The sequence below is a fragment of the Theropithecus gelada genome, chromosome 5 (genome assembly GCF_003255815.1).
Source record: "Theropithecus gelada isolate Dixy chromosome 5, Tgel_1.0, whole genome shotgun sequence".
In the NCBI taxonomy this organism is placed as follows: Eukaryota; Metazoa; Chordata; class Mammalia; order Primates; family Cercopithecidae; genus Theropithecus; species Theropithecus gelada.
This window is the reverse complement of record NC_037672.1, coordinates 182,484,900-182,510,711: the sequence shown is the minus strand read 5'-3', so window position 1 is coordinate 182,510,711 and position 25,812 is coordinate 182,484,900. Positions and strand designations below refer to the sequence as shown.

The following is a 25,812-nucleotide window of genomic DNA, read 5'->3' as shown; positions in this document are numbered from 1 at the left end:
AATAGTTTGTAAAGTGAGATTTGATGTCCACTAAGTAGATTTTTAGTACTTGATAAAATGTTTCTAGATGATAGCAACTTAAGACAACCCATTTGTCAAATCTTGCCTTTCTGGCTGACATTTTTAAGCTTTCATAGACAAATGTTTTTAAACTAGAATTCCAGTTCTTCAGCAAACCAAATTTTATCTGTGATGAATTGATCATCAAACATGACCAAAGCCAAAACTATCTATACTTGGCATACATCTCCCTATACTTCCTTTATACTTTTGTTTTGTTTTGTTTTTTGTTTTTGTTTTTGTTTTTTTTGAGACGGGGTTTCACTCTCATTGCCCAGGCTGGAGTGCAGTGGCGCGATCTCAACTCACTGCAACCTCCGCCTCCCAGATTCAAGCAATTCTCTTGCCGCTGCCTCCTGAGTAGCTGGGATTACAGGAATGTGTCACCACAGCTGGCTCACTTTTTGTATTTAGTAGAGACAGGGTTTCACCATGTTGGTCAGGCTGGTCTTGAACTCCTGACCACAGATGATCCACCCGCGTTGGCCTCCCAAAGTGCTGGGATTACAGGCATGAGCCACCACGCCCAGCCATCTCCCTATACTTTCTGCACATCATACCACAGTGTCACCTCAAACACTTGATAGCTCAGTGTCCTCTCTTGCCTTTTAGATATTTTAGCAATTATCCCAGTAGATGCCACGGAAAATAAAAAATTAATATTATCAGTTTTGCTTACTATCTATTTCAGTGTATTATTCAGAATGAAGGAAAAATTTTAAAGTGCACTTTTAAAAAGTCATATTTTGATTCTTTAGCTCATTTATTTTAAACTAACCCTGAACTTGCCGAATTGTAAAAGTGTGACTGTTTACCTGATTGAAGTACCAGGTACTTTAGTTTCTTCAAGTCAAACTCCGTGGGTTTTATTTAAATGTCGTGTCTATGTTGACAGATGAATGCTGTCTTAAGTTCTGTTTATGTGTTACATTTTGAAGACAATACTTCATAACAACAATAACAAAGACTTTAAAATAAGGATTGAATGGATGGCTGCAAATTTTTTTAAACATCAAACCATTCCTTTCTATAGGAAATTTCTATTTACAGTCAACAGGTAAGATTCTGAAGTTGAGGTTGTAGAATAACTTTAGCTCTTATTTCAGTGTTCCTGAGAAAATATTATTAATTTCCCCATGCAATGCTTGGGTTGCGGATAATTTGAGCTACACAGAGAACTACAGTGCATTATATCAGAAAAGAAAGCAGATAGGTCCAAAGTAGAGATCAGGTTGCATGATGTCTCTTTGGGAAGACATTTTTACAGTCATAATGAATGGTACTTTCAACCTCAATTTTTATAATATTCTTTTTAGGCTACCTAATTTAATGTTGAAAAGTGAACAAAATTCTGCCACGGTAAAATTTTTCATGGGACTGTTATTCTATCTTAACAGGCCTCCTTGTATCAGTCGTCTATAGACAGAAGCCTGGAAAGACCCATGAGGTAAGAATCTCATTATATTGTAGCAGAATATTCTATAACAGTGGTTTCTTTTTCAACAATATAATTATTCAGTGAAGTAGTAATGAGTATTATGTATCACTCATTTTTATTTGAAGTACCATGCCTCATGAAGTCGTTTTATTTTGTTTCAGCATCATTTTATATGATCATTTCAAGAATTTCCAAAAAATTAATGAACTAATTATAAATTCCTTCATAGACCGAGATATCCTTCTCTTCCCTTACTCCCCTATACCCAGTTTTCTTTTCTTTAGATGGGAATTGTAAGTAACTAATTTTCAATGTTGTTAAGTGGCCCTTATAATAATATGTTTGAAAAAAATTATAGATTAAAAATTGTTTTACGCATATTTGTTGATTATACTCTGACCACACAAATCAGAAATGCTTTTATTAATACTACCAATAAATGAGGCATAAGAACAAAACATATTCAATCCTAAGACAACACTATGGTTAAATACTAGTGTCCCCACTTTATCTCTGAGGAAGGTGACACCTAGGCTCAGTAACTTACCGAGTTTACACAGTTGGCAAGGAGAGAGAAAAAAAAAGAAATTGAGGCAAGATAAGTTGTCACCACTAGGCCTAACTTCCCTCAGAGTTTGCCTGAGGTAAGTTCTGTTAGCTTTAAATATCACACTTTCTTTAAAATATTACAAAATTCATGGCCAGGCACGATGGCTCATGCCTGTAATCCCAGCACTTGGGAGGCCGAGGCGGGCAGATCACGAGGTCAAGAAATCGAGACCATCCTGGCCAACAGGGTGAAACTCCATCAGTACTAAAACTACAAAAATTAGCTGGACATGGTGGCGGGCGCCTATAGTCCCAGCTACTCGGGAGGCTGAGGCAGAAGAATCGCTTGAGCTGGGGAGGCAGAGGTTTCAGTGAGTTGAGATCTCACCACTGCACTCCAGCCTCGGGACACAGCAAGACTCAGTCTCAAAAAAAAAAAAAAAAAAAAAAAACCACAAAATTCAGACATACTCAGACATAGTTCAATAGTAATATTGAATAATACAAACTCCCAGCCCTATTGTAACATCAATAACAAATATTTATGTAGTAGCATTAATTTACCCTTCTATGTAGATTTCTTTGTGAATTGGGTCAATCGTAAATTGGGTTTCTGAGTGCCAACCAACTACAATAACATCCCTGAGAAAGGAACTCTCGAACCCTCCTCTTTATCTTGTGCCTCTATCTATGCACCTAAAACATTTGAATTTTAGAGTTTTAATCTAATCTAAAGATTGCCATAAAGACACACAGACCCTCACATGACAGGACAATCACAGCAAAAACAGGCCTAGGAGATGCAGCATCCTCTTCAGAAGAGGACGAACCAGTTCTGAGGTCTGCCTCTCAGCTTCCGTACATCCCAGGCACATGTATTGGCTTTACCATTTGTAACACTGAGATAACAGCACATATCTCATAGGTTTGCTGTGTGAGCTAAATAAGACAAAAGCGTAAATAAAGCACATAGCATTCTGCTGGGCTCCCTGGGAGCTGGGATTGCTGCTGTTGCTGTTACCACTGTTGTCTACACAATTCTTGTCTAAGAATCCAGGGATTTCACGCACAGTATGCCGTGCCATGTGTGGCTTCATTCATTAACATTTGTCTTAAATGTACTGTACTCAAACTCAAAACCATGACACAAACTCCCTGCTAGTCTAGACTATTGACAGTATTTTATGCAAATGAGAGGAAGGAATCTTTAATAGTTAATTTGCTGACCAGGTAACTGATACTATTGATTGATTGACGGATGAGACAGGGTCTTGCTCTGTTGCCAGGCTGGAGTGCAGTGGTGCAATCATGGCTCACTGCAGCCTCAAACTCCTGGGCTCAAGCTGTCCTCCCATCTTAGCCTCCTGAATAGCTGGAACTACAGGCACATGGCACAACTGGCTGACTTTTCTTTTCTGTAGAGACAGGGTCTCACTAGTTGTCCAGGCTGGTCTCAAACTCCTGACCTTGAGTCATCCTCCAGCCTTGACCTCCCAAAGTACTTGATTACACACATGAACCATAATGCTCAGCCTTCATTCATCATTTAAATAGAAAATGTTGGAATTCCAATACAACGTCTTCTAGAGCTAAGATGATAGGACAAGCTGCAGGCAACCCTTGAGGTGAGAGAAATTTGCCTCTCTTGATGCCTTTTTTTTTTTTTTTTTTTTTTCAGTTCTTTCCTGTATTTGGTATGCCACTCTGGGTATATTCATGTTATTGGAACTCTGCTTTATAGAGAAAAGATATAAGATACAAATTACAGCACTGAATTCTCAATCACAACATATTTCACTATAGGAGAATTTTGACCTCAAAGATGTTTAAAAACTTACGTTCACACAAAAACCAGCAGGTGGTTTTCTTAGGAGCGTTATTTATAATTGCTAGAACTTGGAAGCAACCAAGATGTTCTTCAATAGGTGAATGGATAAATAAACTCTAGCACATCTGTGGAATAGAATGTGGCTCAGCAACCCAAAGAAATGAGCTATCAAGTGACAAAAAGCACATGGAGAAACCTTAAAAGTATATTACTGAGTGAAGGAAGCCAATCCGAGAGGCCACATCCTGCATGATATCAACTGGGCATGGTGAAAAGGCAAAACTGTGGAGGCCGTGGAAAGATCAATAGGTGCCAGGATGAGCGGGAGGAAGGGAGGGATGAAAAGCTGGAGAAGAGAAACTTTTTATGGCAGTAAAACTATTTTATATGATTGACACATTAGTGGTGGACACACATCATTATACATTTCTCAAAACCCATAACATGTTTAAGACAAAACACGAACTCAAATGTAAGCTATGGACTTGGGGTGAAGATGCATCAAGGTAGATCCATCAATTGTAACAATGTACCCCACTAAAAGAATATGTAAATGATAAGGGAAACTGTACAAGAGGAAAGGGACTACAAGGAAACTCTCTACACTTTCCAATCATCATTTCTGCAAGCCTAACACTGCTCTAAAAAAATTAAGTCAGCCGGGCACAGTGGTTCATGCCTGTAATCCCAACACTTCAGGGGATTGAGGATGGAGGATCACTTGAGCTCAGGGGTTTGAGACTCTGTCTCAACCCAGCCTGGGCAACAGAGTGAGACTCTGTCTCTATGTAAATAAAAATTTAAATAATTAGCCAGATGTGGTGGCACACGCCTGTGGTCCCAGCTACTCAGGAGGTTGAGGTGGGAGTATCCCTTGAGCCCAGGAGTTTGGGGTTGCAATGAGCTGTGATTGCACCACTGCACCTCCAGCCTGGGTGACGGAGCCAGAAGTCGTCTCAAAATAAATAAATAATAAAGTCTATTCATTTTTAAAAGGATCCTTCTAGAGAAATCATGTTGAACATCGAGGGATGGGTTCCTAGCCATGCAGTTTTGGGGATAGAAGTTTAGGAGTCACTAGCATGTTCCACTGGTTTTTCTGGTGCACACCTTAACCTCCTCCAGTGCCAGTCAAACAGATCTGATTCCTTCTTTCAGTTCTGCAAGCATGGCCAGTGACTTCAGGAAGCGGAGGAAGAGCGAGCCTGCAGTGGGTCCACCACGGGGCTTGGGAGATCAAAGTGTGAGCAGGACTAGCCCAGGCCGAGCGGACCTCCCAGGATCAAGCACCACCCTTACAAAGTCTTTCACTAGCTCTTCTCCTTCTTCCCCATCGAGAGCAAAAGGTGAGCAATAGTAAATGAAAACACAACAATTTACTAGTTTACATTTTAGCCTAGAGCACTGTGTGAAAGCTGGCCCAGTGATAGTGGCACGTGCCAGCTCCCACGTAGTGTCTGGAATAAAATACAGTTTTAGAACAATAGCTTTCTTCCCACCCAGACCGACTCAAGCTGGCGAGCCGCTTAGGTTGCTTCAAGAACTCTGACTAGCATCTGCTAACGCTTTTTTCCCCCCAAATAGATCCCTTTCTAAACAAATTCAAAGTATCAAATATGTATCATCAGGCTACTAAAAGATGTCGTTTGTAAACATTGAGGTATAGTCAAAATTTTCTAATGTTTCTGCAACTAGCAAATCAGTCAAATGTATAGGATAGAAATTACAAGCAGCAACAGAGGAAATTGTTACCTAAAATATACATTGGTTTGGAGGTTTTAAAAAGTTATTCAATTCTAGATTTAAAAACAAAATCCGACCTATTAATTTCTTTAGCCATTTGCTGTATATTTTGGGCCACCTTCGTATGAACAGTGGAGCATCCACGTCCTGCCAGGTAACATAGTGGTCAATTCACAGCAGTTCACAGTCAGGACTGATGGGTCCCGGACCATAATTACGTCATTCAGGAATCACCAAGCCTTTTTTCTGGGCGGCCTGTCTCCTCACTGCAGGTGTAGGGAGCTCACTGTTGAAAGGAGTAAGTCACTCCCTCTGGTTTCTGGGAGACCATTTAGTGGTCTTCCTTGAGGACAGGGATATTTCTGAGATGGAGAGTGAGGATTGAACCAGCATCCACAGGGAGCTAGGGCTCTACCAAAGATGGGACCACACAATCTCTTCTAATGTCTCGGGATCGAAACAGAAGAGAAAGAGATTTTGAAATGTGTGAAGAAATTGAGCTCTAACATAAGTTTCTATAAAACTAGACCGATTCAGCTACACCTATCAACTATGCTCACTAAAACCATTGCCACATGATAGTTAAAAGTGATAGCTGATTTGTGTGCAAAAGATATTCTGGTTGTGATGATTGGACTCTGAGTAGGTGGAGGCCTAGCCCTTGTAAGGCCTCGTAAAGCTGTGATATCAGCTGATGGTTCAGGGCATGCGAGCTCCATCCATCCTCCTTTCCTCTGAGGAGCAGAGATGCCTTCTCAGATCCAACTCACTTATTCCAATGAATATCTTAAGGTAACAAGTAAGTCATGCAATGCTATTGACTCATTATTATTGTATACTACCCAAAAGTTAAAAGGATTCTGATAAATGTAGATATTTGTTTTATCACAGGGAGTGTTAAATCAACTTCCTTTCCCAGGTAGTACATATCTACCTAATGTGCTCACCTACTTTTAAAGAATTTAGAGAACATTGTAAGGTATGCGTATTGAATAGAGACATTTTCCTCTGTTAGATTTTATTTCTAAGACGAAAATGTCCTGTTAGATATAATTTGGCTTCTCATTTATTAGTTAACTCAGCAAAACAAAAGAACATTTCCATAGCTATTCAAAATTGAATCCAAGTGTACATCTCTATTATCAAATTGCAAATATTTTTTTAAAAACTCTTCCCAGAAAAAAAGCATGATATATGTGCCTCTGACGAAAGTTTTGCATTATATTCAGTTTTCCTATGAGAACTATGTACCTAATAAGAGGTTAAAGGTAGAGCAATTTAAGAGGTAAATTAGTTAGTTTAAAGAGCTTTAGCTATTTTTTTTTCTTGGAAAAACATTAGCAGCAATAGTTCACAGCATTTTGATTTTGCAATTTTGGAGAATACTTTGCCTTATAGCTTTTAAAATCCAAAACCCATAAAAAATTATTTGATATAGTCCTGAGAGTATTAATTAGATGTAAATGTGTAAACCCCTCTCTACCTATGTATCATTACGAATCAAATGAGACTCAAATTCCGGCCCTATTAAATTGATTAAGTGTATAACACTTTTGACACTAATTGTTAAACCTTTACTACCAGATCATGCTATCAGCTGAAGAGGCACTATTGTGTTTTGGCAAACAGTGTTGTCAGAAAGGTGTATGAATTATGCAATAGAAGTAGGCGTATTTGCTTCCATCAGTTACTTCTTAGGCATAGTTTTGCCAACTCTCTCTGCAAAGCTACATTCATTGAAAAAGTATTAGCTCGCTTTAGAATTAGACCTTTTTCTCTAGAGCTGAAGCTCCATGCGTTAACAATCAGCCTCTAGACTAAAACACACTAACTGCTTTCCCCTTGCTGTGCTGTCTGATGCTTACTGACATGCTCTCCTCTCTTTGTGAACCTTTTAACTTCTCCAAATATCTCTCTTCTACCACGCTGCTCTGGATTAAAAGGTGGGGATGATAGCAAAATGTGTCCATCCCTTTGCAGTTACTCAGGGCTCAACGGCAACCCCTCCAGTGAGTTAGATTACTGTAGCACTTATAGACAGCACTTAGACGTCCCTCGGGACTCCCCAAGGGCCATCAGTTTCAAGAACGGCTGGCAAATGGCCCGGCAAAACGCAGAAATCTGGAGCAGCACCGAAGAAACCGTTTCTCCCAAAATGAAATCCCGGAGCTGTGACGATCTCCTAAATGATGACTGCGAGAGCTTCCCGGACCCGAAAATCAAGTCAGAAAGTATGGGCTCCCTGTTGTGTGAAGAGGACTCCAAAGACAGCTGCCGCAGAGCCTGGGGGTCGCCCTACATCCAGGAGGTTCGCAGCGCTGGCAGGTCGAGGATCAGACACCGGTCAGCCCACAACGCCCCAGGGTTCCTAAAGATGTACAAGAAGATGCACCGCATTAACCGCAAGGACCTGATGAATTCCGAGGTCATCTGCTCCGTGAAGTCCAGGATACTGCAGTACGAGAGCGAGCAGCAGCACAAGGGCCTGCTGCAGGCCTGGAGCCAGTCCTCCACGGAGGAGGTGCCCCGGGACATGGTGCCCACGCGCATTTCCGAATTCGAAAAGCTGATTCAGAAGTCCAAATCCATGCCCAATTTAGGGGATGACACGCTATCTCCCGTCACCCTGGAACCACCACAAAACGGCTTATGTCCCAAAAGGCGATTCTCCATTGAGTATTTGCTGGAGGAAGAAAATCAGAGTGGACACCCCTCTCAGGGCCAACGAGGCTGCACGTCTAACGCCCTGGTGCCCATTCACATTGAAGTCACCAGCGATGAGCAGCCCAGAGCTCACGTGGAGTTTTCCGACAGTGACCAGGATGGGGTTGTGTCTGACCACAGTGACTACATTCACGTAGAGGGGTCATCCTTCTGCAGTGAAAGTGACTTTGATCACTTTTCCTTCACATCCTCGGAAAGCTTTTATGGATCCAGCCACCACCACCACCACCATCACCACCACCACCACCGCCACCTCATCAGCTCCTGCAAAGGCAGATGCCCGGCCTCCTACACTCGATTTACCACGATGTTGAAACACGAAAGAGCCAGACACGAAAACCCCGAGGAGCCCAGAAGGCAAGAAATGGACCCTGGCCTTTCTAAACTGGCTTTTCTAGTCAGCCCTGTGCCTTTCCGCAGGAAAAGAAATTCAGCCCCCAAGAAACAGACTGAAAAGGCAACATGTAAAGCATCTGTGTTTGAGGCTCTGGACTCTGCCCTTAAAGACATCTGTGACCAAATTAAAGCTGAAAAGAAAAGGGGGAGCTTGCCAGACAACAGCATCTTGCACCGTCTCATCAGTGAGCTGCTGCCAGATGTTCCCGAGAGGAACTCGTCCCTGAGGGCACTGAGGAGGAGCCCCCTGCACCAGCCTCTCCACCCACTGCCTCAAGATGGTGCTATTCATTGTCCACCCTACCAGAATGATTGCGGGAGAATGCCTCACAGTGCCTCTTTCCAAGACGTGGACACAGCCAACAACTACCACCACCACCAGGACCGTGGCGGTGCACTCCAAGGTGGATGAGCTTTTCTTTCTTTTTCCTTGTGGTTCAGAGACCCACCCTCCAGCTCTTTCATTGTCCATTCCAACATCTCATCACTCCTGAGCTGGGAGACCATTTGGCGTCGTTATGTGTTGTGAAGCAAAAACTTGTTGTGCAAATATGTGTTACTGAATATTGCTCATTTGCCCATGTGATATTTGGACTTGATGTGTGGCTTAAAGTGATCATCAATTCACAAAAATTTACTCTTTCAAAAATGAGAGAGAAGGCCATTGTGTAGCTCAGGATTAGGGTTGAAGCAACCATTACTCACACTGAGATGATAAATTACATTGTGTCATGAATCAAAACCTATAGTTCCACAAATAGCCTTTTAAAAATGTGTATATTAACTTTAAAACTTTATATTCATTCTGTTCATAAATAATTTGCTCACATTCTATATAGAAGATACTATATCAAAACATTCAAGAAGCAAAACTGAAAGATGTGATCAGTAATTGATGGACACAAAGAAATTAGGACTTGCTTAATAGCTTTCTCCATTTCAAGGACACAATTGTGATAAAATTTTTGTGAATGTATCTTTAAGCTGTATATATAAAAGTCCCATTTCCACCATTTAGTGTATTCATTTTCTCTTTTCCATTACTTAATTCATTCACTTTCTCTTTCTGCTAAAACAGTCCTGTATTGAAATTTGAATTATGTTATTCAGGCTAAAAGTGATTCTAAACTCTGTTTTCATAGATAACTTTGAAGTGGCAACACAAGAATAAACAGCAGTTGAAAGGCAGAGGACTATTTTTGAGATTTATATAACTTATAGCCCAGAGTGTTTTAATATTTGTGACCAATTCTTTTTGTTAATTCTTAGAGCGCATCTGTTCACTACGTAAATTTTAAGAGGCTGGAATGAACATTCTGGGCTGAAAGTTGGTCAATAGAGAAACTTCTATGCACCAGACACTACAGAGTGCTTTATATACATTATCTAATCAAAACTGGCCTAGGCCTATGAAATGGGTGTTGTTTTCAGAGCCATTTTCAATTCTCAAAGTTGGGCCTGGAGAGGATAAGAAATTTGTCCGAGGTCACACAGAGAGTAGGTAACAGAAAAGGGATTCAAACTCCTAATAATTCAGAATTTATAGTATAAAATATAATCTCAGACAAAGAAAGACATAATTCACAGTTCGTATTAGTGTCAAATATGACTCGATCGTTAATCAACTTGCACAAATCTACTTAGTATTTATCTTCTTTGCTTTCACTGATGCTGTACCATATACTTATATTTATCTTTGCTTACCCTTAGACTGAAGCAACATGCTTCAAAATCATCAATTAGAGTTTTAAAAATCAATTTCTACAATCGAAAATTTTCACTAATTGAAATGTGTCAGGATCCAATTTTTTAATAAATTAGCTACCTTCTCCAGGTTTTTAATATCCTAATATAATCACGTCTCAATTTTATGTGCGGATAAGAGCACATTTTTGAAACATGACTTGAAAGGGCTTTGAAATGCATTTAAAAGTATTTTGTTTTTTAATAAAATATTTACTTTCCAATTGTGTTTCACCCAAGTGAAAAATAGCTTATATTCCATGGGGTAGAAAAAGGAATTTAAAATTTGTGATCATTATCAGGCCCTCTGATCATAAAAGTATATTAACTTAGAATTTATATCATCAAAGTAGTCAAAACCCTAAAACAATGTTTTCTTATTATGAATCAGCACTTTAAATTCCTTCATAGATGGATAAAATAAATTTTACTTTTAATGCTTCTTGTCAGTCTGGATAACTAGATTTACTAAAGGGATAAAAGAAAGAATTGACAAATATTGACCCAGTTATACTGATAAAATTCTATGACATAGACTGCTGGAATAGTTTTAATGTCTACTTACATCTCCATATGTAAGTCGCGTAAATGCAAAAGGTATAAGATACTATTAAGAACTACATGCAATCATAATTTTGTAATGTGATTATTTGTGCTTTGCTTTAAGATAAACAAAATGAATTCAATATTCCATAAGCAATTTGGCAACTGACATGATGCTTTCTGTTTATCCCTTTTTTGCTTGCAGTAAGAAGAAACAATATCTCTGTTTCTTTGCTTTCTGATAAGGTGTTTATCATCTGGGCACAAAAGAAGGCCGTAGATAAACAGTATGGCATCTTAAGATTCAATAAGTATTTTAAAACAGAGTAAGAAAGAAGAGGGGAGAGTAAGGTGAAAGGAGAATGTTCATCCACACTCTTGTCATCCTCATATTTTCTTTGGTTTTATCTCTTTTTTTTCATTACTACTGTCTTAAATTATTCCACAAAATGTTTCTTTCTCTACAATTTGTTTCTGTTTTCAAATTCTCCATCCTCTATAAGTCTTATAATAATAATTATAAATTAGAGGCAAAGGCATAGAAACGGAAAGTTTTGAAAAATTTTTATATGAAAAATCCCTCTAATTATAAATTGTCTATAGTGGGTGTGGCAATATAATTAATCAGCAATGTAGCTATTATATTTATATAGACACTTATAATACTTCTGCAACCTCAGATATTTTTCCTTTTGAAATGCTCTTGTTTTGTGTCTTATTTCACAATTTTGTAATGACCTATGAGTTTTATACCCATGTGTTTGACAATGGTGTCTCTCCAAATTTGGGGAAAAAATAGTTGCCACCAGGGAAAATGGCAGAACAAGTTGACTTGTAATTAAGTGGATACTCACTGTGACTGGCCCTGTTCTTTCCAATAGACCGTGAGTCCCCTAGAAGTTACTCATCCACTTTGACTGACACAGGGAGAAGTACACCAAGGGAAAGAAGAGGAACTCCAGAAAAAGAGGTAGTTAATTTAATAGCATTGGAGTCTTTTACAGCAACTCACTTGATAGGGCACTTGTCAGCCAAACATTATCCCAAACCAGTAAAGAACTCGACAGAAAACATGAAAATACTGAGAAACTAGAAACAATTTTCCTTGGAGTCCAAGCATAGCAACTCTGACCCTCGAAGCAGTCCGCGCCCTGACCCTAGCTCTGGGTCTTCCCTAGTGGTGGTCCGGTTTTGGCGATGAGGCCTCTCCGAGTCTTGATCTGATGCCCATGAACTTAACCGTTGTGACCTAAAAGTGTCCTGAGTTAGGGCACCTTGTGGCGGGAATGGGTTTCCTCTGTACAATTTCTTGGCCCACTGGTCTAGGAGAAAGCCTGATGTCAACTGTGTTGTAAATCAATACAGAGCCTACATAAATAATTTTTGCTGGCTTACTTTTATTGGAGAGGATCCCTTAAAAAAGCTTTTAACCAGCCCAGTTCTTGGGACACTGCCCCTGGGAGCTACCCACCACTGAACTCTGTCCAGGGCCCTGAGCCGGGGCTAGAGCTCTTGCTCAAACTGCCTTGGAGCCGTGAGGGCTGGATGGAAACGAAAAGCTGGACTAGGACTGGCATCCGCTCCAGAGGATCTTACAGGCATCTGATGCAGTCCAGAGCCTGTGAGATCCCCAAAGAAGTTAGAAATGATCCAGGATTCCTAAAGTTCACCAGAGTCGTGGGGAAAAGGAATGGAGTGAAGGGATTGTTGGTTGGTGGGGAAGGAAGAGCTGCCCTAGCTAGCTATAGGGTACGGGGTGCCTCAGGGAGATTTGTGGGCCCCAAAGTTTGAGAATGGGTACATGTTACATTACATCACCACTAAAAGACAAGTGGCTGGTGGACAGAGTGTTGAAGGGTTCCTGAACCTTCTACGGAATGCAAGATGATCACACCTATACTTTTGCCTGGTAACTAGCCTCCTAGTGATAATTGAGCTAATATTTTTGCTAATATGTTAATAAGTGTCTAATAAAGGGAATGATGACTTCTTTTATGACATCTGGTCCTTTTATTATGATTCAGAAAAAGCTGTGTCAATCTCCATAGAACATAGAGCCATTGACCCTCCACATTTATCCTGGGAAAAGCCTTTGTAACAGCCAAAATGATGCCTAGGATGCAATCCTCAGCAGGCATTTTATTCTCTCATTATAACATTAATCTCCCTTACTTCCTAAGATGAAATGTGATGGTGGATAAGCCTTCTATTATATTCCTGTTATAGCTTAAATATATAAATGAAGAATAAATGGACTTATTTGTAAATTAAATACAGGATTGAAATTACATATGTTTATCATTCCCTGAGGTTTCCTTTTTCTTTAAGGCACATGAAACTACTTTCTTGTAGAAAATTCAAATTTTAAATTAGTACTAATTGCTTATCTTCCTTTTCAGAAATTGCCTGCAAAAGCTGTTTATGATTTTAAGGCTCAGACATCTAAGTAAGTAAGATAAATACTCATCATATGATTTAAGGTGGTTTTAAATGTTAATAATGCTTTAAGAAATAAGCATTGCAACGGGATGTGTTACAAATGAGGTCTAATTCCCAATGCAGCAATCTACTGTAATTAAATGGTTCCTTCAGAATTACTTGGGATAGGGTCATTTTATTTTTATTTTAAGTTTAATTGAGAAATACTGAGTTTTAAATTACTTTAAACATGTTAGGTGAAACACAATGAGTTCTAAGGAAAGGAAAAACAAAAAGAAATTACGAATATTTGTTTTTAGAATTTTTGCATCAATAATGAATTAATAAAGTATTGGGGACCAGGCACAGTAGCTCATGCCTGTAATCCCAGCACTTTGGGAGGCCAAGGCAGGCAGATAACTTGAGCCCAGGAGTTCAAAACAGCCTGGCAACATGGCAAAACCACGTTTCTACAAAAAATACAAAAATTAGCCAGGCACTGGGGCATGCACCTGTATAGTCCCAGCTACTCTGGAGGCTGAGACGAAAGGATTGCTTCAGCCCTGGAGGTAGACGTTGCGGTAAGCTGAGGTTGCGCCATTGCAGTCCAGCCTAGGCAACAGAGCAGGACCCTGTCTCAAAAAAAGAATGAATAAGTAAATAAATAAAGTATTGGGGAGTAATTAACACTAGCTGGAGGAATTTGATAACATGTATTTATCAAAACATTCCAAGCATAGTTTGGGAGGCTGAAGCGGGAGAATCGCTTGAACCCAGGAGGCAGAGCTTACAGTGAGCCGAGATCAAACCACTGCGCTCCAGCCTAGGTGACAGAGCAAGACTCTGTCTCAAAAATAAATAAAAATAAAAGTGAGGGGGAAAAAAGCAAATGGGGCTTTAAAATTCTAGGTCTGAGATGAGAGGGACACAGTTTTGAAAACAAGAGTGAGACTTTCCTGTGTCTTAAGGACTTCAAAATTTTAAATGCAACCCCGTACAAATACAAAAGAATCCTTTTCATAGCTTTAAAAACTTGGTTGCCTCTAATTCATAGGTACATATACATTTTAAAAAGCTAGTCTCATTTCTGGAAACAAAACATACCTGATACAAATAAAACTGTTGTGTTGCGAACATTAAATATCTTGCTTTGCTTTCTGTTTTTTATATTAGGCATTTGCACAAAAGAAGGAAGCGCTGTATTTGAATGTAAAGCTCTGTGAATCTTTTTTGTTTTTAGGGTTACTGAAAATTTAACACATTTTCAGTTGTGAAGATTTTAGCACTTCTAAATGTGTGATCATTCCTTTAATATGCCACCCTTTTTTCCATTAATGATTTTAATCAATGAGAAGCGTTCTCCATCAGGTACAAATCTCTCTCCATCATATGGTATATACTGATAAATGATCCAGCTGAAAATTCTGAACCAAAATTTTTTTAAAAGATTAAAGAAATGAAAATTTTTTTAAAAGATTAAAGAAATGAAAATTCTGAACAAAACAATGCAGAAGATTGGGAAGGCAGATGTGTTGCAAAGCGAGGCTCTCGGGAGAAGATACAAATTAATCGCCCTCCATCCAAGAATACTTGTGGAGGCAAAATAATGAACCAACCTAATCACCTGGTGATTAAGCCAGGAAAAGTTGATGTAGTGAAGGTGATAAGTTTAGGTGTGAATTATTCAAAATGAATAATGTCATTATAACTTAAAATTATAAATGCCCAAATCAAATATACCTACAATTTTCTTAGAAACAGCCAAAATGGAAAAATATAGTTACTGTCTTAAAAATATTTTTATTTATTCTATTAAAATACCTGTCAACCAACTTCAAAGATCCACAAATAAAGTTTGTTCTGGTGTTGGCACTTCTATTCTGAGGCTACATGAGACTTGTTTTCCTTCATGTAAGCTTCAGTACATCAAAAGGGGCTGGGGGGCTGGTAACTAACTGGCCAACTAGCTTCAGGACAAAAAAAAAAATCAGTGCAGAAGTATTCCATCAGTTTTCCAAGCTTCAAAATGCCTCTTTTCTGAACTAATGATAAAGTAGCAAGAGTCTGTCCCCTCCTTTAAACTTCATATTAATCTGTCTGTGATTTATACCCAATGGAATGTTACTCTTTTTGAAATCATTTCTAAAGTTATAATGTTTTAAGTACCTTCTAAGAATTTGCAAGGATCAGTCTTTTTTTTTTTTTTTTTTTTTTTTTTTGAGACCGAGTCTCGCTCTGGCCGGATCTCAGCTCACTGCAAGCTCCGCCTCCCGGGTTCCCGCCATTCTCCGGCCTCAGCCTCCCGAGTAGCTGGGACCACAGGCGCCGCCACCTCGCCTGGCTAGTTTTTTGTATTTCTTAATAGAGACGGGGTTTCACCGTGTTAGGCAGGATGGTCTCGATCTCCTGCCCTCATGATCCGCCCGTCTCGGCCTCCCAAAGTGCTGGGATTACAGGCTTGAGCCACCGCGCCCGGCCTGCAAGGATCATTCTTATCTAATCGGACTCAACTCAATATCAAATTGGATTTTTTAATATTGTAAGTGTATTTGCCAAACAAACGCCGATCTAGCGAGGGTGCTGATCTTCAGAATTATCGCTGTACATCACGAGAAGACCGTGTCAACGTGTTTCTTCCAGGGAGCTGTCATTTAAGAAAGGAGATACTGTCTACATCCTCAGGAAAATCGATCACAATTGGTATGAGGGAGAACACCACGGCAGAGTGGGCATCTTCCCGATCTCATACGTAGAGGTAAGCCCTCTGCCTTTCTCTCTTGGATGGTGGTGGTTTCCAAGGTCACCACAGATTTGAGAATAGATGACGATTTCCTTCACAGAAACTCACACCTCCCGAGAAAGCACAGCCCGCGAGACCACCTCCGCCAGCCCAGCCCGGAGAAATCGGAGAAGCTATAGCCAAATACAACTTCAGCGCAGACACAAACGTGGAGCTGTCACTGAGAAAGGTAGCCCAGCTGCTTTTTGTTGGTGTTGGTGTTGTTGTTGTTTCGTCAGTGTGTTTGAAAAGGCTGTGTATTTTCAAAACGAAAATAGGTTATCTTTTTCTTTAGACATTTTAATGTCAGCCCTATTTTCCACAAAGGACTCCCTAAGGCAGCCCAGAGTCAGGGTTCCCTGCTGGTCCCTGTGTCCTTTCAGAGGAGTTCCCTGTGGGATACCAGGCTTCTCTCTCTGTGGCTCAGTCCGGGAAACTGGGCAAGGGGCTGAAAAATCAAGGACGTATACATTCGGGAGCACAAAAGGAAAAAGCAGTTTGATACACTGCAAAATATCGTTGTTTTGCTGCCTTATTTTTCAATCTTTTAGAAACAAGATAATCCAATCCTTATCTTCCTCTATCTTGGAATCTAGGAATGGTCCTAGGTGAAGAAAATCCTTCCTCTTAGGGAGCTGCTTTAAGAACCGTCTGTGCAGTGCTTTTCCCTGGATCACCCTTCTTTGGGTCTCATAATTGACCCAAATTTCTCTAGCGGCCCATCCAATCCTAGTATCTCTTCTTAATAATATCAAAAGACTCGAGGCCGGGCGTGGTGGCTCACTCCTGTAATCCCAGCACTTTGGGAGGCCAAGACGCGTGGATCACGAGGTCAGGAGTTCAAGACCAGCCTGGCCAACATGGTGAAACTCCATCCCTACTAAAACTACAAAAATTAGCTGGGTGTGGTGGTGCACACCTGTAGTCCCAGCTATTTGGGAGGCTGAGGCAGAGAATTGCTTGGACCCAGGAGGCGGAGGTTGCAGTGAGCCAAGGTAGTGCCACTGCACTCCAGCCTGGGCAACAGAGCAAGATTCCATCTCAAAAAAAAAAAACAAAAAAAACTCTTCTTGCTACTTTACATAACTGAGAATGATAAATCAACTATTTTTTTTGCTTTCTAAACATGACATATATTTGTTTGAGGTAACTGCCTCTGCACACAACACAGGCAAGATAGTAATATTTAGAGTGGCTCTAGGACTTCCCACGCCTACTAATGAAATCCTTAGCCAGGTGCAATGAAGGGCAATACCACAGTCCTGGTTGTTCTGGTCCTGGCAGAACCTTGTCTCATTCTCTCCTATCAGTCCTAATTCTGCATCATCAGCTGATTCCTCGTTTCGTGCCCTCTGGGCTGCGCCACCCAGCATTACATGAACTCTGTCTCCTGTTCCACGCTCTACGGAAAGGCTTCACCAACGCCTCTTACAGCTCACACAGGAGCCTAGCAACTGCCTGTTCTTGGTGTACTAGAAAATCAGTGCAATTTTCAGATTTGGGGAGACTGATTTTTCTTTTTTCTTTCTTTCTTTTTTTTTTTCTTTTTTTTTTTTTTTAGATGGAATCTCACTCTGTAACCCAGGCTGGAGTGCAATGTATGTTCTCAGCTCACTGCAACTTCCGCCTCCCAGGTTCAAGCGATTCTCCCACCTCAGCCTCCCAAGTAGCTGGGACTACAGGCACCCGCCACCACACCCAGCTAATTTTTGTATTTTTAGTACAGACAGGGTTACACCATGTTGGCCAGGCTAGTCTCGAACTCCTGACCTCATGATCCACCTGCCTTGGCCTCCCAAAGTGCTGGGGTTACAGGTGTGAGCCACTGCACCCGGCCTGAGATTGACTTTTCTTGAGTATGTGCTGCTCAGTAGTGGTGAAGCACACAAAATCAACCATCCAGTTGATTTTGACACAAAGAGAACTTTCAAATGCTACTCAAGGTCGAAGTTCTTCTTGGGTAGCACCTGAAGAGGGGTGCCCTATTGGGCTGAGATTAATGTCTGTTTCAGCTCCATCACACCATCAGGTGCCGCTGCCAAGCTTCTGTATCACCTGCTGAATGCAGCTGCAGTTTTTGCTGGGTAGCATCAACTTGCCTGCCTATTTCTAGGCTGCATGTAGTTTTGAATTAAAGTTTAAACTGAGTTCTGTGGCACTGACTGGGTCACTGCAGGTGGAAGGAATAGTGATTGTAGAAACTTCTATTGTTGTGAAAGCCAAGGGTTCTATTCAAATATTTAATGACAAGTATGGAATGGTCACCAGCTACTCAGATGAATGCTGGGTTTACATTGTCAGGGTATGCCAGTCTTGTCACAGCTATTGATATCCTAGGGCGCTGTCTTTTCCCCATCCCTTTAGTTCACTCTGTCACTACTTAGCGCATGTAGATTAAAGAAGAAAATGGGCCGGGTGTGGTGGCTCATACCTGCAATCCCAGACCTTTGGGAGGCCAAGGTGGTCGGATCATTTGAGGTCAGGAGTTCGAGATCAGTCTGACCAACATGGTGAAACCCCTATCTCTACTAAAATACAAAAACATAAGCCGGGCATGGTGGCAGGCGCCTGTAATCCCAGTTACTCAGTAGGCTGAGGCAAGAGAATTGCTTGAACCCAGGAGGTGGAGGTTGCAGTGAGCCATGATCATGCCACTGCACTCCAGCCTGGGTGACAGAGTGAGACTCCCTCTCAAAAAAAAAAAAAAACAGAAATAAAAAAAGAAAATGATGTGCCATCCGATATTCTCCCTTCTCGAGGTGTTTTCTGTAACCACTTCAGACACACACGGTCTCACAGCGAGCTGTGGTGCACTTTCTGAAGCTCTTCCTACAGAAGGCCAATGCACCGAATCTGCCAGAGATAAAATAGCCCTATTGTCATTGAGACATTGCCTTTTACACTCTTCTGCTTTTTGAAAAAACTTAGACAAATCATTTCACACAATACCAGCGTGAACAAGGATAAACCCATTCACATTAACCAGGCATCCTTAGGGAAGATTCTAATGTCCTGAACGGACCATTTAATTACATATATGTTGAGAATGCGTATTTTTCTAGGAAGCGCCAGTACCTTCCCAAATGGAAACCTGTTGTTTCATGGAAAACGTTGACAATTATCTTTTCATGTTATTCTGTCTCTGTTTCTAATGCATTTCTCTCGTATTCATCACAGGGAGATGGAGTTATTCTGCTTAAAAGAGTTGATCGAAACTGGTATGAAGGTAAAATCCCAGGAACCAACAGACAAGGCATCTTCCCTGTTTCCTATGTGGAGGTCGTCAAGAAGAACACAAAAGGCGCTGAGGATTACCCCGACCCTCCAATACCCCACAGCTATGCTAGTGATAGGATTCACAGCTTGAGCTCAAATCAGGTAAGAACATACTCTATCACGTTCATGTAATATTGGGAGCTCCGAGTAAGATCATCGGTATGTGATTTTAGGATATTTGATTAGCATATCACATCTATTGCAGAGAAAGAGATTTGCATACTATGTCTCTACATGTGTGAGTGCCGCGTCTGTAAATACAATTCAGTTTTTCTCAAATAGGTACTGGCATAAAGATTTAATGATTAATTTTGCTCATTTCATTTTCAAGTTAAAATATCAAAAGAGAAAGAGAAAACAATAATATCATAAAGTCTTCTATGATATATATCCGTATTCCTGTGTACATAAATGTTTTCTGAAATAATTTTTTTCTAAAGTTTCATTTTTAGATATGTAAGTTGTATGTATATAATATGATCTTTATGTATAAATACAATTATATACACACATATATACAATTATGATTTATAATTTGAAATATAAATATATACAACACAAAATACTATGTATATCTCAAAATGACATATCACGAGAACACCTGGTTATTAGGTTGACAAATCTGTACAAGCTTTTTATATGGAAAGTGAGCTAGAGCAAAAATTTTTAATTAGAATCTATAAGTCAATTTGTTTATTAGTTTAAATGAAAATGTTGTAGGTTACTGTAAGTCCTCAGGTTTGTTTTATCAGTTTTAGGACAGTTACATGCCAGGTCTACTGTTTCACTTGAGCGGGCTAAAGATGATTATCTTTCTCAATATGCAATTTAAAAGAGACTTCGCTTCCTTAATTGGTGAATGTAAAAAGGCTATTTCACTCACAATGTGAAATTTTTTCCTATTTTTCTGCTGAATTATATTCTTTTTATGTATGACATTTGGGGGTTTTTTTTTCTCGTTAACCTCTAAGAATAAAACTTTAAATTGCCAATTACTTCCAAAATGTTTTAAGTACTTCCCAACATTCAAAAAATGTATTAAGTTGCATAATTGATTAATTATTTTAATTGAGATCAAGGCTGGGATGTGAAAAACCAAACCATCTAGAGCTGGTAAAATAAAATCAGCTTCTCAGATGTTAGTAAAGTATGAAGTCACTTCATGTTCCAGTGAAAAGACTATTTCAAGATTGCATCCCAGTGACCTAAACTACTCCTTGAAAATGAGCCTGAGAAGGATTTTATGTAAGGAAATGATCTAAGAATCTGCTATCTCAAGAGAGTCATTTTCCTTTAGAAGGGCTAAGTCTGGGCATTGTATTTATTGTGATCGTCTTTGAAAACTGAGTTTCAGTTGCAAATAATTACCCTCAACCCTGTATTCATGGATATATGGAACAGTTTGGTACTATCCAATTTTGTTTGCTTGATTATAAAGTTTTCCAGAATCTTCTTAAGAATATTCACTTCATTACCAGAGCTTAGCATTTATAGATCAGCATACTTTCTTCAGTATTTTCTACTGATAATGAGAAAAGATGAGAATCTTCATGCATATATTTGTCTTATCCACCGTTCAGTCATCTTTAAAGAACTATCACAGAAATTTCAAACCAACTGTACCTTCAAATAAAATGTTGTAAGGAAGAAAATCGTGTATCTGCATAAGCTCATTAAACATCTAACAAATTCTTCCATATGTCCTAATTAGCAATGGCAATATAATATTTTTGATCCCAATGTTTTCATCTTTGATGTGAATACAATTTAACTGTAGTTGAATGTATTTTCAAGTTTTTAAAATAATACCAGATTTTAAACATGAGGCATGTACAAATTTCACTAATAACTAGTTTTTTATGGCTCACTGCTGGGGAAAAAAATACGTTGAGACGCTTACGTCCACAATTTGAAAGAAATACTTAATGGTTTTATCCCAACTGGTAATCCATGCTGTGATGTCACAGGCTTAATGAAGAAAACTTCCCAGCAGTGACAATCATTTTTAGAAAGATAAATATAATGTATTTCTAAATGATGACATCCAAAATATACATAATGCTACAGAACCTATTTTCTAACTGATATTTACAAACAGAGAACTCATTAATAATTTATGAACCACTCTGGTGACACATTTAAATCACATTTCTTGACGTACTGTCTTTGTCTTAAGGGAGACTAAAATGTAAGTTGATTTTCTTTCTGATATTTCTGCTTTTAGTGCATTAGAATCCAATTCTAATGCTTTTGGAAAACAAAATAGTTGTGTGGTTTTTGTATTATAGGTATAGTTTTGTGATATAGTTATACCAGGATGCTTAATTTGGCTTTCGGTATAAGCGAGTCCGTTGTAAAGCTAAGCAGTTTAACCTGCTAACATGTATTTTGGTGACTGTGGTGGTGATGACACTAGAGTATTCGCAGCATCAGATAGTGGTGATGGTGGCAGTAACGACAAGGGAATTTAAGATCCTTCTTTCTCATCCACATATAATTCCTGGCATCATAGAAAGTGAAAGTGGAAACTTGACGATCTGAAATTATATATTTCACAGACTTTACAAATCTAACTACTGAAAACTTTTGTGTTATGTAACAAAGGGTACAAACTAGAACTCTAGCCAGTAAAGGAACTTCTGTAGACTGTTGAATAAGACTTGAGTTGTTTATATCTCATTGAAAACTCAACATCTACAGGACTTAAGAGGAGTGGCTGTCTACCCAGGCACAAACCACACGTGCAGTCTGTGAGTTAGCAGCTCAGAGCCTGGGTCCTGAATCCTATTTTAAGATGCTCACATGAGTTTTGTGACCTTTATGTCATCCCATGATAAGATGACTTAAAAAAAAAAAAAAAAAAAGCTAAATAAATCTAACTAATACCCCGTTCTTATTATAGGACACAGGAGTCGAAAGTTAAGTGGGAAATGCATCACTCACTTACGCACACTAAGGCCTCAGGAGCAAAAGGGCTGGCTCCCTGTGTAAAGTGTTATCCTAAACTATCAGCTGGAAAATGCATCTCCAGAATCTTTTTGGAGATTTTTTTCTTTCCAAATCAAAGGCATCTACCTGGAGAGACCTAAAGTGAAAGCCTTCTCAAGGCCTTTATGCACATAGCAGGTGCAGCAGGCACAGCAGGCACAGCAGGCACAGCAGGTAGCGTTTTCTGTAGTCCAGCAAGGGCAGATAAATGTATTCCGATGTTAGTCAATGGCACTTCTAGAACTACATTTTTTAATTTCTAATTTTTATGAGTACATATGGGGTGTATATATTTATTAGAACTACTTTTAATCACTTTGCATAAAATTTCAAATTTATTGTTTCATTTACCATATCCAAAATACATCAGTAATACTACATATATAGAAGTATATTTTTACTTCAGGAGATTAAGCTTCATAAATCGTACCTCCTCCGATTTACATAAATGTCAAGCTTTGAAAGAGAACGGGAGCTTAACCAGAAGTTCTCTCTCCCATCAGCATCAGATGGGCTCTTTCTATGTAAACATTTACTTTGGATTTTTTCAAACTTTGAAGCTGTAGCTATGCAAGCTCAGTTTCATTCTGATCATGGGTTCCTGTCTTTGAAACATGCTTTTCAGAACTTACTCACTTAGAAATTTGTTAACATATCACCTTGCAAACATAAGTGAGAAAATTGTCAAAGTTTAAAAGATTGAGTTATACTGTAGGAAAAGAGAACACTACACACATTCAGGAAATAAAAAGACTGAACTATTAGTTTTCATTCTACATTAACATTTCTTTGGAGTCATTTATACTACTAAATCAATATCTGGAAACCTGTAATATCTTTTCAACATAGTTTAAAGTAAATAAACTATTAAATCTCTTAAGGGCCAGGCGCGGTAGCTCACGCCTGTAACCCCAGCACTTCGGGAGGCCGAGGCGGGTGGATCATGAGGTCAGGAGTTCGAGACCAGCCTTGTCAACATGGTGAAACACCATCTCTACTAGAAATACAAACAATCAGCCGGGCATGGTGACGTGTGCCTGTAGTCCCAGCTACTCGGGAGGATGAGGCAGGAAAATCGCTTGAACCCAGGAGGTGGAGGTTGCAGTGAGCCAAAATCGTGCCACTGCATTCCAGCCTGGGTGCCACAGTAAGACTCCATCTCAAAAAATTTTTTTTTAAAATTTTAAAAATAAAATAAAAATAAAAATAAATCTCTAAGGTTTTACTGTCCTGGTAATCTCTATATCATCTTTATCTTGTTTGACATTTAAGACCCCTTCCAAAACTAGTAGAGTTTCATTTGTGAAGTAACTTTTCTAATTAACATAAATGATTTTATGTATTTAAATTTCAGCAAAATATCTTCAAATCTAGATATCTTCTAAATGTCTTCAAATCTGTCTATGTTAAACATAAAATTATTTTCATATTCACCACCACATCTTTTCTGCATTTCTCCATCTCTATGTTTTGATGCATTATTATTATTTTCTTCGTTTATTTTTTCTTAACTTCATAATCCATGCTCATTTCCAAGCTGGCTTCCAGTGAACCAGCCCCTCCTCCCACCCGCAAAGCCTCACCTGGCTCAGATAAAGGAGCTCTTCAGAGAACTGGCCAGGGCTGGTTGTCCCTGACAGCCTCATGTCCACCAGCAAACCCTTTGGCCCCAACACCACCTCCTTTCCTGGACAACTTCTTGGGTGAATTGGAGAAGCTTGGTGCTTTAACCTTGTCTGCTGACCAAGCCAAACCAGCCATCCTAGAGGACGCCATTCTGGAAATTAAGGAGGAACCTACTGTCCTCCTCCCACTGCCCCCAGCGACTGCACCTGCCGAATCACCTTCCACTCACGCGGGTGCGGCCTCGGCTGCAGCCCAGCCTAACCATGCAGAGCCTCTTCAGGATCCCAGAACGACAACTCAAAGCAAGTTTGCAGAGTTGAGAAAAATGAGAAGGGGCTTCTCAGACCCTAAAAAGGCGCCAGAAGTCCTAGGGGATAAGTTTGTGGCCTCTGCGTGCACCAGCGTGGGTTCCTTGCCTGTACCCCTTCCCGTCATTGGAGAGGAAGATGAGGGCATCTATGAGGGGATTGTGTCAGGCATCCAGAGAGGGCTGGCAGAACCTCAGGAAGGAGACGCCTGGTGGTGTGGCCACGAAGGGTCAGAGGGGCCCCCATGCCTGCACATTGAAGAGGAGGAGGAGGAGAAAACCGACTGCTTAAAACACCCTCTAGCCACCCCCACAGATCCTAGGATCCCCAACGAGGACAGCAATGCAGCAAAACCCAGTAATGAGGTATTTTAATTTTCCCTAATTCCTGAAGAACTAACCGGCCTTACTATGATTAGCTGTTACAGTTAATCATATTAATAAATATCTATTTTGACACTGCCTAACAGGTTTTTTAACCAAAAACACAAACACTGTATAAGCTGGGGGTGGAGTGGGTGTTTGAAAACACACCACATTTAATTAAATGATGTAAATATGTGGTATAATTCCATTATCCCATTATTTCTTTAGGACCATAAACTTGTATTTTAAAAGTCTTTGTAATTGGTATAGTCTTTGTAATCTTCCAATATTAATGATAGCTACTAGTGGAGCTCTCACTGAGTATCAGACACTGTTGTAAAAACTCTCCATCTTTAATCATCAAACCCAGGGAGGCGTGTGATGTTTTCATCCCCGCTTTAGAGAAGAGGAAATTGATGCCCAGAAATTTGTCCTATTCCAGGATGGGAAACCATACACCATACCCTTGACATAATGGCACTTTCCAAAAATAATAATGATAATAGTAAACAAAGACAACAGAAAAGAAAAACAGCATTTCTGTCCCCTTTCAATTTTCTAGAGAGGTCGTTCTCTTCGTGTTGACTTTACGTTGACTACTTAAAAATTGGGTACATGTTACAAAGAAATTTGAACAATGGTTTTAATCAACAAAAGCAGAAAATATCCAGAAACTTTAGCTTGCAAACCTCTCTCTTAAAACAAAAAACGAGCCTGTAATGCCAGCACTTTGAGAGGCCAAGGCGGGCGGATCACCTGAGGTCAGGAGTTTGAGATCAGCCTGGACAACATGGTGAAACCCCGTTACTACCAAAAATACAAAAACTAGCCAGGCATGGTGGCGGGTGCCTATAATCCCAGCTACTCGGGAGGCTGAGGCAGGAGAATCGCTTGAACCCGGGAGGAGGAGGTTGTAGTGAGCTGAGATCATGCCAGTGCACTCCAGCCTGGATGACAGAGTGAGACTCCATCTCAAAAAAAGAGAAACTTGAGGCTGGGTGCGGTGGCTCACACCTGTAATCCCAGCA

At 39.8% G+C, this 25,812-nt stretch overlaps 1 protein-coding gene across 10 annotated transcripts in view; it reads left to right on the top strand.

The window, feature by feature from the left end:
* Nucleotides 1-25,812, top strand: part of SORBS2 (sorbin and SH3 domain containing 2) — a 376,136-nt gene that overhangs the window by 330,210 nt on the left and 20,114 nt on the right. For 6 of the 10 annotated variants that reach the window (XM_025384778.1, XM_025384776.1, XM_025384775.1 and 3 more), the window contains 7 exons: nt 1,458-1,507; nt 5,034-5,221; nt 11,906-11,994; nt 13,424-13,470; nt 16,083-16,197; nt 16,283-16,411; nt 19,399-19,599. In XM_025384778.1, coding sequence (XP_025240563.1) covers nt 1,458-1,507; nt 5,034-5,221; nt 11,906-11,994; nt 13,424-13,470; nt 16,083-16,197; nt 16,283-16,411; nt 19,399-19,599 — 819 coding nt within the window. Of the gene's footprint in view, nt 1-1,457; nt 1,508-5,033; nt 5,222-7,561; nt 9,143-11,905; nt 11,995-13,423; nt 13,471-16,082; nt 16,198-16,282; nt 16,412-19,398; nt 19,600-25,812 lie in introns of all 10 variants that reach the window. The other 4 variants (XM_025384771.1, XM_025384769.1, XM_025384770.1 and 1 more) reach the window with 1 other exon arrangement.